A 14,152-nucleotide genomic window follows, 5' to 3' on the forward strand; every position below is an offset into this window, starting at 1 on the left:
CCTTTTGAAGCAGGTGGGAACTTCGAACCGTTGCAGTGAGAGGTTGGAAATGTCTTTGAATACACCTGCCAGCTGGTTGGTACAAGTTTTCAGAGGCTTACCACTGTCAGCACCAGCACCAACAAAGCACACCCACAACCTATAACCCTAACTGTAGGTCTTTGGAATATGGGAGGAAACCAGAGCAGCTAGAGAAAACCCACGTGATCATGGGGAGAATGTACAAACTCCTGACAGACAGCAATGGGTATCAAATCCTGATTGGTGATCGTTGGCGCAGTAAAGTGATTGCACGAAAATGCTACCGTGCTTTCCTTATTACCTAGGACTGGTGCAATAACAAAGCAACTGAGAAAATTCTTAGTTTTTAAAAACGTATTTTATGTTTAATAGATGAATACAAAGGCTAACGTAAGTTCCAACTTTCAAAGCAGAAATATATTTATTACTTAGAGATGCAACTATATTTAACAGCAAAGAGCATTAAATTTCAAAAGAAATACAGTTACAGCATTAAAGTCTACATAATTGATGGAACAACAGATTTAATAATATCTCTTAACTATTCAATGCATGATGAAATAATATACTGGCAAAGATATTCACCTCTAAGAAAGTTTTGCAATAAGTTTCCCTTCTGCAAAGCTGGTTCTGCAAAGTAAAGTACTGAAAAATACTTAGCAATATCATATACAATCACTACTCTGAATGATAATCAAAACTAAGTTATGACTGTGAAATTATGACCAAGAAATTCCCACAAGTGTTAACGTGAAAAACGACACTTCAGTTTCTCTCAATTACATCAAGTGCCTGCACTTCAAGTAGATTTATTGGATTAAAATAATCTGTCGATCTGAGAACATAATGAGGGATTGTATAAATGCAAGTTCTTTTACTCAAGCAGATGATAAAGTAATTCATTGTTTTGATTGAATCTTCATGACAGTACTATCTGTCCATCCCTTTTGTCAATAGAAATGCCTAGTGATTCCTGATTACAGGTTACAGCATCAAAAGTGTGCATTCAAAAGTAAAGCTGATCACAAGAAGATTATATTGCTACATATAAAATATATGTAGCAATTTTTAATTTAAAGCAAAAATGTTAAAACAAACAATTCTAAATAAGATCCCTTAAATATGGAAAAAGATCATTAAAATTTATTTTCTGAAGCACCTTGACAAGAATCCAACAATGCCTTTAGTCTTCCGCTTCATACCTAAAAGTATTAAACACAGTTAGTGTTCTACTTTCAGCATAGATACAGCAAGAATTTAGAAGTACAGACTCTAAATGTCCCAAGCAATTTTTAAGACTATTGTTACTGATGTAAATAAATAACTAGAAATTTTCTACTTGGAACCTATAACTTTTAATTAAGTGGTACTCAACACAAAAGACTCAATAACATAAATAAAAAAGGAAAATCAGAAAAAGACAACTAGTCCATAAAAGCTGTTATCAAATACCATCACCAACAATATGAGAATAACTCATAAAGCTAACAAGGTTTTAGCTTTGAAGGCTATGGGCTAAATTGTGGAAAATGGAAATAATTTGGGCAGACACCTGATGGTCAGTTTGTCTCTGCACAACTCTAAAATTAAGAACAGCTATTTCCAGTTAACAAGAATTGTAGGGAAATTCCTGCTGACTATTACTCCTTTCTCCATACCTTCCTTCCCTCATCTATTTCACCAAGTAGTAAAAAATGAACTCCATATCATCCAGTATCCCACCTAGTCTTTAAATGTAACTTTTTACAGTCACCAGCTTTTTATTTAAATATTCGCAGTAAACTTGCACCAATTACATAATAAGCCAGCTATCCATAACAAAGACCAACTATGAAAGAAGTTAATTTTATTTATTGACTATGACCATGACTAGCAATACTTTATCTCAAAGGATCTGGAGCAGTTGTGTTGCTTTCCTGAAAAGCTGCATTTCTTTTAAAGGTTCTCCAATGGTGTCATTAGATAGGAGTCCCAAGATTTAGACGCAACTATGACTAAGGAAGATCATGCTATTTTCAAGTCAGAATTACATGTAGTTTGCAGAGATCATCAGCCCTCCACCTCCAACCCCCTAGAAGGTGTTATTCCCACATCCTTGCAGCCCTTGTTCTTTTAGAGGGTTGAATACATGGATTTAGACAAATGTCAGAAAAGCCTAGCTGTTTCACAGCAGAGCATTTTGCAGCCAAAGTGTGTACTTATAATGAGCAAGATGGTAGAGTAGAAAATGTGGTGCTAATTAAGTGGCCTGCTTTGTCTTGGTAAGCTTGGCAAGTGGTGTTAGAGTTACACTCATCCAGTCAAGTGCACACTATTCCCTTTTCCCTTACAGACTTTAAGGAGTCAGAAGGTGAATTACTTACTATGTATTACCCAATCTCTGACCATTTATGTGGCTGATCCAGTTAAGTTGCTGGACAACAATCATTCCATTATGTTATACTTTATACTTTATTGTCGCCAGACAATTGATACTAGAACGTACAATCATCACAGCGATATTCGATTCTGCGCTTCCTGCTCCCTGGATTACAAATCGATAGTAAGTATTAAAAATTTAAATTATAAATCATAAATAGAAAATAGAAAAATGGAAAGTAAGGTAAGGTAAAAAATCGAGAGGCAGGTCCGGATATTTGGAGGGTACAGCCCAGATCCAGGTCAGGATCCGTTCAGCAGTCTTGTCACAGTTGGAAAGAAGCTGTTCCCAAATCTGGCCGTACGAGTCTTCAAGCTCCTGAGCCTTCTCCCGGAGGGAAGAGGGACGAAAAGTGTGTTGGCTGGGTGGGTCGTGTCCTTGATTATCCTGGCAGCACTGCTCCGACAGCGTGCGGTGTAAAGTGAGTCCAAGGACAGAAGATTGGTTTGTGTGATGTACTGCGCTGTGTTCATGATTTTCTGCAGCTTCTTCCGGTCTTGGACAGGATTACTTCCATACCAGGTTGTGATGCACCCTAGAAGAATGCTTTCTACAGTGCATCTATAAAAATTAGTGAGGGTTTTAGGGGACAGGCCAAATTTCTTTAGTTTTCTCAGGAAGTAAAGGCGCTGGTAGGCCTTCTTGGCAGTGAACTCTGCTTGGTTGGACCAAGTCAGGTCATTTGTGATATTGACCCCAAGGAACTTAAAGTTTTTGACCTGTTCCACTTGCGCACCACCGATGTAAATTGGGTCATGCGGTCCGCTACTCCTTCTGAAGTCAACAACAATTCCTTCGTCTTGTTGACGTTGAGGGATAGATTACTGTCTTCGCACCATGCCACCCAGGTTCTTAATTTCCCCTCTGTACTCAAACTCATCATTACCCGAAATACGGCCTACAATTGTTGTGTCATCAGCAAACTTATATATTGAGTTCAATGGAAACTTGGCTGCACAATCATTGGTGTACAGTGAGTACAGCAGGGGGCTGAGTACAAAGCCTTGTGGGGCACCGGTGCTCAGAGTGATTGTAAAGGAGAGCTTGTCCCCTATTTTTACAGCCTGGGTCCTGTCTGTGAGGAAGTTGAAGATCCAGCTGCAGACCTAAGTGCTAAGGCCCAGGTTCCGGAGCTTAGGAATCAGTTTATTTGGAATGATGGTATTAAAGGCAGAGCTGTAGTCAATGTAGGGATTCAATGAATGTTAAGAATAAATGGTTACATTCTTCCTTGTTATTATCTAGCAATTTTGTGAGGTAGATGCTATTTGTAAGTTATCAGCTACATCTTACTCTCATCTAGATTTTGCTGCACATTGATATAGGCTAATTATTATCTGAGTCATTAACTTAAGATGTGGCAAACATCAGCAAAAGCCCCACCTTTGACATTGCAATGGAAGGGAAATTAGCAATGAAACTTTTTTAAATAGTTGTGTCTGGAGTTGCCCTGACAAACTCAGGTGCATAAATGAGATCTGGTTGACTGCCCTTTATTACTGCGACTTTCTTCCTTTGTACAAGCTGGGGCTTCAGTCAGTGGAGGATGGCATTTCCTTTGATTTCCATCTAATTAAATTTTACTAAAGATTTTCTGTTCTCCTTTACTAATGCCGCACTCTGTTCAATACTGATTTCATATCAACATTAAAGTAGTTCTATACTTAAATAACTTGTGACTTCAATTCTTCCCTAATTTATCCAATTCAAATAATCTGTCCAGATATTGAAAATCTAGCCGACTCCTACTTGAATCTTGCTGGTATTGATTTCAAAAGTACTTGTCTCCCTCACCCATACATAGTAAGTGTTTCCTTTCGCACAAGATACTAATCTGGTAGCTCTCCTCTCAATCTCTATTCCTACTGAATGGCAGAACCTGAAATGGGAATGGTACCAGAGATCAAGTCTAATTCAGAGCAAAAAGCAAACTGCATGAGGGACTCCACAGGTCAAGCAGCATCTGTAGGGGGAAAGAAATTCTCAATGTGCCAGGTCAAGACACTGCAACAGGCCAGTGAATGGAGAGGAAGGTACTATAGAGGGGAGGTAGGTGGACCAAGAAGGGAGTGAAGGATAATGGATAATGAATCAACTCAAGGTTTTGTTCAAAGACAAGATTCTCTTTGTTTTCTATTAGATCACCCTAGTTGTACATGATAAGTATTCCATGCACTTTTACCAATCAACTGTGGGGCTAGAACCCTGTGAAACAATCTCCTTAGGGACTTCAATGCATGACTAGAAGGGCCGAGATGGCCTGTTTTCATGCTGTAATTGTTATATGGTTATATAATTTACTGCAGTGGATTTTGTAACTACAATTTATTCTTCTAGTTTACATTGGGCCTCATTATGACAATATATTTTCTTCGAGCTGCGAACTTTGCAAACTTCTGAAATTTTCCGACTTCAGGTAAACTGGTCTCTGTTGTTCCCTTTATCACATTTATCCCCTCTTTTGCCTTACTTTGTTAAATTGCTTGCTAATGGTCAGTACTCATGCTCCTTATCATTTGATTTGTCAACCTATTTCCATGTGGTCTTTTGCTTTCAATCCTCCAATCTTCCTCCATATCTGAGAAAGAGTCCCAGAAGCCAAATATTAAATATTTCTCTTTCTTCAGATGCTGCTTAACCTGTGGTGGGAAATGGACAGTCAATATTTCAGGTTAAGACCCTGAACTGAAATCGTAGAGGGAAGATAGCCAGTATAAAGAGGTGAGGGGAAGAGGTAAAGCTGGTATGCCATAGACAGATGCATGTAAAAATAAAACATTCTCAAAACATCTTCCAGTGTCACTGGTGGATACAACTTTCATTTTGTCCCTTCTCAGCTAATGGCTGGGGGAATCATTGTGTTGTTCTTCATTGAGAACTTACATTCAATGGCACTTCTCATGATATCCCAGAACTTTTGAAATAAAAAAAAGTCAATTTGCAACAAACAATGGTCAGGTAATAAATTCAAGCGATTCGACAGATGCTGTAAATCCAGAAGAACATGCACAAAATGCTGGAGGAACGCAGCAGATCAGTTGGCATCTATGGAGAGAAATGCACAGTCGATGTTTCAGGCTGAGAGCCTTCATCAGGACTGGAAACGAAGAAAGAAGAAGCCAGAATAACAAGTTAGGGGGAGGAGGAGGAGTACAAGCTGGCAAGTGAGAAGTAAAACCAGATGAGGGGGAAGATAAGTGGGTGGGGGAGGCGGGATGAAGTGAGAAGCTGGGAAATGATAGGTGGAAGAGGTAAAGAGCTGAAGAGGAACGAATCTGATAGACAAGGAGAGTAGACCATGGGAAGAAGGGAAGGAGCAAGTGCAAGATAGAGAGGTGATTGTGAGATGAGTAGTAGAGCAAGTTAAGAGTTGAGCCAGAATGAGGAATAGAAAAAGAGAGAAGAGAAAGGGGAGAGAAATTACTGGAAGTTAGAGAAATCGATGTACATCCTGTCCAGTTGGAAGCTACACAGAGCCTCCAACCTGACAGCATTCTTTTGTCCCTCCAATTCAGGGTGACCTCATCGTGGCAGCAGCGGAGGCCATGGACCAAGATGTTGGAACGGGAATGGGAAGATGAATTAAAATGAGTGGCCACCGAGAAAACCCACCTTTTGTGGCGGACAGAGTGAGGATGCTTGATGAAGCGCTCCCCAATCTACGTCAGGCCTCACCAGCCACATCAGGAGCTCTGTATATAGTAGATGACCCCAACAGATTCACAGGTTGCATCACTGAAAGAACTGTTTGAGGCCCTAAATGGTGGTGAGGGAGGAGATGTTGGGGCAGGTGTAGCACTTGTCCCGCTTGCCAGGTAAGAATTAGAAGGGAGATCAATGGAGAGGGAAGAGTGAACAAGGAAGCCACGTAGAGAGCGATCCCTGCAGAAAGCAAAGTGAAGTCAGGAAAGATGTGTTCTGTGGTAGGATCCTGTTGAAGATGGCGGAAATTACAGAGAATGGTGTTTTGGATGGGGTGGTAGGCAAGAACAAGGGAACCCTATCCTTCTTATGGTGAGGGCAGATATCTGTTCTCATTCCATCTCCTCAGTCAGGTAACCTGCTTTTAGTGATATTCGTTGCAAATCATTAATAAACAAGATACCATGGATGATCTTTGTTGCAAGTGAAAGCCTACTTATCTGACAGTACAGTACTCCCTTTCTGCTAAACATCTGACCATGAAGAATTCCTTGCCACTGTAGTAGAGTGATGACTCTGGTTTTGTGTTCATCTTTGAAATGTGCTGTGCGATTGCAGCAGAGTGCACTATGCTGGGAGAGGGCTTGATGAGGTAACTTCATTGAAAGTGGGCAAATGGCACAGCTGTAATGAAGAGGCATTTAAGCACTGTAATTAAATCATTTAATCTTCTGCAAAACCACAAATACGACGAGGAAGCAATGTGTATTCTGCTGACATTACTGATATTTACTTCCTCTGCATTCTCACCAAAATGTATTCCTTTTGTCAGAGTAGGACTAGAGCTACTTAACTGATAGAGTATAGTCTTACCAAAAAATTGCTTAAGATTTGGTATTGACTTCCAGATAAAATGTAATGGCAGATTTAAATATCACTGAAGAAATAATTAGATACTGAAATATAAGGGTTTACAGTATTATTGAACAGCTGAATAAAAATGGCCAAGTTCAAATTGTACTGTGGAATATAGCCAAGAATCATTACTCGTTATCGTTATGCCAACTTACTGTGAAAGGCGTTTGCGCAATTCCTTTACTTGCTCATTCTTCTTAGTTAATAGTTCTTTCATATTGCGATAAGCCGCTGTTTCCTGAAATTTCTTCTCTAATTCCTGTGAATCAAATTAAGATTTAATTGAAAGAGTATCACATAATTTGGCATTCAAACAGAAGATTTATGACTGACTCCTCATATTTTTCTCTCCAGTCCTAATGAAGGGCCTCAGCCCGTAACATCAACTACACACTTTTCCTGACATGCTGCCTGGCCTGCTAAGTTCCTTCAGCATTTTGTGTGTGTGTTGCTTGGATTTCCAGCATCAACAGATTTTCTCTTCTTTATGACTGAGCGAAGCTTTCCAGTTCGAAAGTTCAATAAAAGTTCAAAGTAAATTTATTATCAAAGTACATATATTTCACCATATACAAACCTAAAATTCATTTTCTTGCAGTCAAAAATCCATTAATAGAATAATGAAAAAATGCACCAACTGGGCATTCAATCAGTGAGCAAAAAACAACAAACTGTGCAAATACAAAAAGAAAGAAATAATAACTAAATAAATAAACAAGCAATAAATATCGAGAACATGATGAGTTCTTGAAAGTGAATCCATACTCTGGACCGAATTGAAGTTGAGTGAAGTTATCCCCTTTGATTCAAGCACCTGATGGCTGAGGGGTAATAACTGTTCCTGAACCTGGTGGTCCAAGTCCTGAGGCTCCTGTATCTTCTTCCTGATGGCAGCAGCAGCAGGAAGAGAGCATGACCTGGGAAGTGGGGGTCCCTGATGATGGATGTTGCTTTCCTGTGACAACACTCCATGCAGATGTGTTCAGTGCTGGGGAGGCCTTTACCTGTGATTGTCTGGGCTGTATCCACCACTTTTGTAGGATTTTCTGTTCAAGGGCATTGGTGTTTCCACACCAATGTGATGCAGCCAGTCAATATACTCTCCATCAAACATCTATACAAGCTTGTCAAGTTTTACATGTCATGCTGAATCTTCGCAAACTCCTAAGAAAGTAGAAGTGCTGCCGTGCTCTCTTCTTAAAGTGCTGGACCCAGGACAGGTCCTCTGAAATGGTAATACCGAGAAATTTAAAGTTGCTGACTTACTCCACCTCTGATCCTCCAAAGTGGACAGGGTCATGGACCCCTGGTTTCCTCCTCCTGAGGTCAATAATCAGCTCCTTGATCTTGCTAACACTGAGTAAACGGTTGTTGGTGTGGCATCACTCAGTCAGATTTTCCATTTTCCTCCTTTATGCTGATTTGTCACCACCTTTGATTCAGCAAACTTGAATATGGCATTGAAGCTGGACTTAGCCACACCATCATAAGTACAAAGCGAGTAGAGCAAGGGGTTAAGCACACAGTCTTATGGTGCACCAGTACTGATGAAGATTATGGGGAAGATGTTGTTGCTAGTCCGAACTGACTGGGATCTACATTTGAGGAAATGGAGGATCCAATTGTACAAGGAAGTATTGAGGCCAAGATCTTGAAGCTTATTGATTAGTTTTGAGGGGATAATAGCAAGTTGCCAAGTTGTACTCAATGAAGAGCATTTTGATGTACACACCTTTGCTGTTCAGGTGTTCCAGGGTTGAGTGAAGAGCCAATGAGAAGTGTTGCATTGTGCAGGTAGGCAAATTGGAGCAGATCCAAGTTGCATCTGGGGCAGGAGGTGATATGTTGATAGGAGAGTTCTAATAAAATAGCAAAACACTTTATCTGTCATCATTTATAATGATGAACAGATGCTTACATTTTCCCTGGGCTGAGTCTACTTTGGCTCAAAGCACAAAATGAGAAATAAGAAACTGGCTGGTCCATTATAGTCACAGAGTAACAGCACAGAAGTGAGCACTTCAACCCAAATCATCCAGGCAACCAAGATGCCTTTCTGAGCTTGTCCTATTTGCCTGAGTTTGGTCCATATTCCTCTAGGTCTTTTCTATCCATGTACCTATCCAAATATCTTTTAAATATTGTAATTGTACCCAGCTCTACCACTTCCTTTGACAGCTCATTCAATTTACTTACCACTCTCAAGTTGAAAAACCTGACCTTTGGGTCTCCTCTAGATATTTCCCTTCTCACTTGTGCCCTCTAGATTTTGGATGTTCCTACCCTGGAAAAAAGACTGTGTTGTTCCGCCTAATCTCATGATGCTACAAATCTCTATGAGGCTTCATGGATGAGACTTTTACTTGGGTGGTCGCACACGGGGTACAAGCTGCAGACAGATGGGTGACCACCAGGAAACACAAGGTAAGTAAGCAGTCAGTACAAGGTGCTCCTGAGATTTCGTGGCTCTGGAGGCAGCGGGGTGGGGGGAATGTTGACAATGAAAGGACAGAGAAGGCCACTGCTTTAAGTTGCAGGTAAAGCAGAAGAACTGAGTGCATAGATTGCCTCTAGGGACAGGAACATTGTGGCCATAACAGAAATATGGCTAGTAGAAGGGCAGGTCTGGCAGCTTAGTATTCTGGAATACTGATGGTATAGGAACAGGTAGGAATGGAGGAGGTATTGCCTTTTTAGTAAGAGATGTCATAACAGCAGTGCTTAGAGAAGATGGTGGTACAGGAGCCTGAAGACAATATTCAGGAACAGCTTCAATTCAGGAATTTCTTATTGCAATACATAATTTAAAAGACTATAAATTACAATGTACTGCTGCCATAAAGCAATATATTTCACAACATATGTAAGTGATATTAAACCTTATTCTGATTCTGACTCTGGTAAGAATACATTGTCAGTGGAAACTTGAGTAGCAGATGTGTCAAGAAATACACAATTGTGAGAATAGTAAGGTAGTGCTCGTGGGAGGTTTCAATTTCCCTGGTATTGACTGGGCCACCCAGAATACAAAGAGCCTGGAAAGTATGGAATCTGACAGTTTCCTCACACAATATATAGAACATAGAATAGTATAGCATAGTACAGGCCCTTCGGCCCACAATGTTGTGCTGACCCTCAAACCCTGCCTCCCATATAAGCCCCCACCTTAAATTCCTCCATCTACCTGTCTAGCAGTCTCTTCAACTTCACTAGTGTATCTGCCTCCACCACTGACTCAGGCAGTGCATTCCACGCACCAACCACTCTCCGAGTAAAAAACCTTCCTCTAATATCGCCCTCGAACTTCCCACCCCTTACCTTAAAGTCATGTCCTCTTGTATTGAGCAGTGGTGCCCTGGGGAAGAGGCGCTGGCTATCCACTCTATCTATTCCTCTTATTATCTTCTACACCTCTATCATGTCTCCTCTCATCTTCCAAACAGTAAAGCCCTAGCTCCCTTAATCTCTGATCATAATGCATACTTTCTAAACCAGGCAGCATCCTGGTAAATCTCCTCTGTACCCTTTCCAATGCTTCCACATCCTTCCTATGGTGAGGTGACCAGAACTGCACACAGTACTCCAAGTGTGGCCTAACCAGAGTTTTATAGAGCTGCATCATTACATCGCGACTCTTAAACTCTATCCCTCGACTTATGAAAACTAACACCCCATAAGCTTTCTTAACTACCCTATCTACCCGTGAGGCAACTTTCAGGGATCTGTGGACATGTACTCCCAGATCCCTCTGCTCCTCCACGCTACCAAGTATCCTGCCATTTACTTTGTACTCTGCCTTGGAGTTTATCCTTCCAAAGTGTACCACCTCACACTTCTCCGGGTTGAACTCCATCTGCCACTTCTCAGCACATTTCTGCATCCTATCAATGTCTCTCTGCAATCTTCAACAATCCTCTACACTATCTACAACACCACCAACCTTTGTGTCGTCTGCAAACTTGCCAACCCACCCTTCTACCCCAACATCCAAGTCATTAATAAAAATCACGAAAAGTAGAGGTCCCAGAACCGATCCTTGTGGGACACCACTAGTCAGAGTCCTCCAATCTGAATGTACTCCCTCCACCATGACCCTCTGCCTTCTGCAGGCAAGCCAATTCTGAATCCACCTGGCCAAACTTCCCTGGATCCCATGCCTTCTGAATTTCTGAATAAGCCTACCATGTGGAACCTTGTCAAATGCCTTACTAAAATCCATACAGATCACATCCACTGCACTACCCTCATCTATATGCCTGGTCACCTCCTCAAAGAACTCTGTCAGGCTTGTTAGACACGATCTGCCCTTCACAAAGCCATGCTGACTGTCCCTGATCAGACCATGATTCTCTAAATGCCCAGAGATCTTATCTCTAAGAATCTTTTCCAACAGCTTTCCCACCACAGACGTAAGGCTCACTGGTCTATAATTACCCGGACTATCCCTACCTTTTTTGAACAAGAGGACAACATTTGCCTCCCTCCAATCCTCCGGTACCATTCCCGTGGACAACGGGGACATAAAGATCCTAGCCAGAGGCTCAGCAATCTCTTCCCTCACCTCATGGAGCAGCCTGGGGAATATTCCGTCAGGCCCTGGGGACTTATCTGTCCTAATGTACTTTAACAATTCCAACACCTCCTCTCCCTTAACATCAACATGTTCCAGAACATCAACCTCACTCATATTGTCCTCACCATCATCGAGTTCCCTCCCATTGGTGAATACCAAAGAGAAGTATTCATTGAGGACCTCACTCACTTCCACAGCCTCCAGGCACATCTTCCCACCTTTATCTCTAATCAGTCCTACCTTCACTCCTGTCATCCTTTTTTTCTTCACATAATTGAAGAATGCCTTGGGGTTTTCCTTTACCCTACTTGCCAAGGCCTTCTCATGCCCCCTTCTTGCTCTTCTTAGCCCCTTCTTAAGCTCCTTTCTTGCTTCCCTATATTCCTCAATACACCCATCTGATCCTTGCTTCCTAAACCTCATGTATGCTGCCTTCTTCCACCTGACTAGATTTTCCACCTCACTTGTCACCCATGGTTCCTTCACCCTACCATTCTTTATCTTCCTCACCGGGACAAATTTACCCCTAACATCCTGCAAGAGATCTCTAAGCATCGACCACATGTCCGTAGTACATTTCCCTGCCAAAACATCATCTCAATTCACACCCGCAAGTTCTAGCCTTATAGCCTCATAATTTGCCCTTCCCCAATTAAAAAATTTCCTGTTCTCTCTGATTCTATCCTTTTCCATGATAATGCTAAAGGCCAGGGACCGGTGGTCACTATCCCCCAGATGCTCGCCCACTGAGAGATTTGTGACCTAACCCGGTTCATTACCTAGTACTAGATCTAGTATGGCATTCCCCCCAGTCGGCCTGTCCACATACCGTGACAGGAATCCATCCTGGCCACGCTTAACAAACTCTGCCCCATCTAAACCCTTGGAACCAATCAGGTGCCAATCAATATTAAGGAAGTTAAAGTCACCCATGATAACAACTCTGTTATTTTTGCACCTTTCCAAAATCTGCCTCCCAATCTGCTCCTCTGTATCTCTGCTGCTACCAGGGGGCCTATAAAATACCCCCAGTAGAGTAACTGCTCCCTTCCTATTCCTGACTTCCACCCATACTGACTCAAAAGAGGATCCTGCTACATTACCCACCCTTTCTGTAGCTGTAATAGTATCCCTGACCAGTAATGCCACCCTTCCTCCCCTTTTTCCGCCCTCTCCATCCCTTTTAAAGCACTGAAATCCAGGAATATTGAGAATCCATTCCTGCCATGGTGCCAGCCAAGTCTCTGTAAAGGCCATTAAATCATAATTCCATGTATGTATCCAAGCTCTCAGTTCATCACCTTTGTTCCTGATGCTTCTTGCATTGAGGTACACACACTTCAGCCCTTCTACCTTACTGTCTTTACACCGTTTATTCTGCTTCTCTTTCCTCAAAGCCTCTCTATATATAGAGGAAACTACTCACAAAACAGCAACGCAGCACCTTCTCTTAAGGCCAAATAACTCAAGTGACATCTGGGGAGCACTTTGGATCCAGTGACTCCAATTCTATTAATTTTAAAAACAGTTATGGAAAAAGATATAACAAGTCTGTGTGTTAAGTGCTGAACTGGAGCAGGGCCAACTTTGAGGGCATCAGGCAGGATCTAGCTGGGGTCAACTGGGAGACTTTATTTAAAGACAAAGGAAGAGAAGCTTTTAAAGGTGTCATATCAAGAGTCAAGGGACAGCATATTCCTATTAGGTTGAAGTGTAGACATTCCAACTTGAGGAAACCCTATTTGACAAGAGGTATTGAGGTTCTAGTCAGGAAAAAGGAAGCATACGTCGCTTTTAGTCCACTGGGTACAAATGAATCCCTTGACAAATATGAGGTATAAGAGCATGCTTAAGAGGGAGATCTAATGCTGTTTCATTGTTCAAGGGTAGCAAGGACAGTCCAGGACAATCAGACTGACTTCACTGTAGGAATGTTACTGGATGGAATTCTGAATGACAAGATCTACCATTACTTAGATAGTCAAGGCCTGATCAAGAATAGTCAGCATGGTTTTGTGCATGAAAGGTCATGCCTGTCGTATCTTTTGAGAGTTTTTTTAAAGTTACCTTTTCAGCCATCTCCTTAGTTAAAAGAGACAGATGAAGGGAGGACGGTGGACATTGTTTATATGAACTTTACTATGGCCTTTGACAAGGTTCCATATGGCATATACACTGATCTGGTTGCATGGGATTCAGAGGGAGGTACCTAGATGGATTCAGAATTGACTCGATAATGGGAAGCAGACATTGATGGTTGAAGGTCGATTCTCTGACTACAGATCTGTGACTAGTGGATTGCACCAGGGTTTAGTGTTGGGATTTCTGTTATTCATTATTTATGTAAATGATTTGAATAAAATTAACATAGTATGCTAATGATACTATTTGGATGTTGTCTACATGGACTTTAGCAATGCCTTTGACAAGGTCCTGCAGGGGAGCTTAGTCAAGAAGATTCAGTCGCTTGACATTCAGGATGAGGTAGTAAATTGGATTAGACATTGGCTTCGCGGAGAAGCCAGACAGTGCCTCTCTGACTGGAGGCCTGTGACAAGTGGTGTACCGCAGGGATCGGTGCT

At 41.6% G+C, this 14,152-nt stretch overlaps 1 protein-coding gene across 1 annotated transcript in view; it reads right to left on the minus strand.

Moving 5' to 3' along the window:
• Positions 1-349: 349 nt before the first annotated feature.
• The window catches only part of lztfl1 (leucine zipper transcription factor-like 1), a 97,855-nt gene continuing 84,052 nt past the window's right edge, over positions 350-14,152 (minus strand). Inside the window, exons 9-10 of the mRNA XM_063069387.1 lie at positions 7,153-7,256; positions 350-1,223 (exon numbers count right to left, since the gene is read on the minus strand). Coding sequence (XP_062925457.1) covers positions 1,205-1,223; positions 7,153-7,256 — 123 coding nt within the window. The 3' untranslated portion in view covers positions 350-1,204. The remainder of the gene's footprint in view (positions 1,224-7,152; positions 7,257-14,152) is intronic.

The sequence above is a fragment of the Mobula hypostoma genome, chromosome 17 (genome assembly GCF_963921235.1).
Source record: "Mobula hypostoma chromosome 17, sMobHyp1.1, whole genome shotgun sequence".
NCBI lineage: Eukaryota > Metazoa > Chordata > Chondrichthyes > Myliobatiformes > Myliobatidae > Mobula > Mobula hypostoma.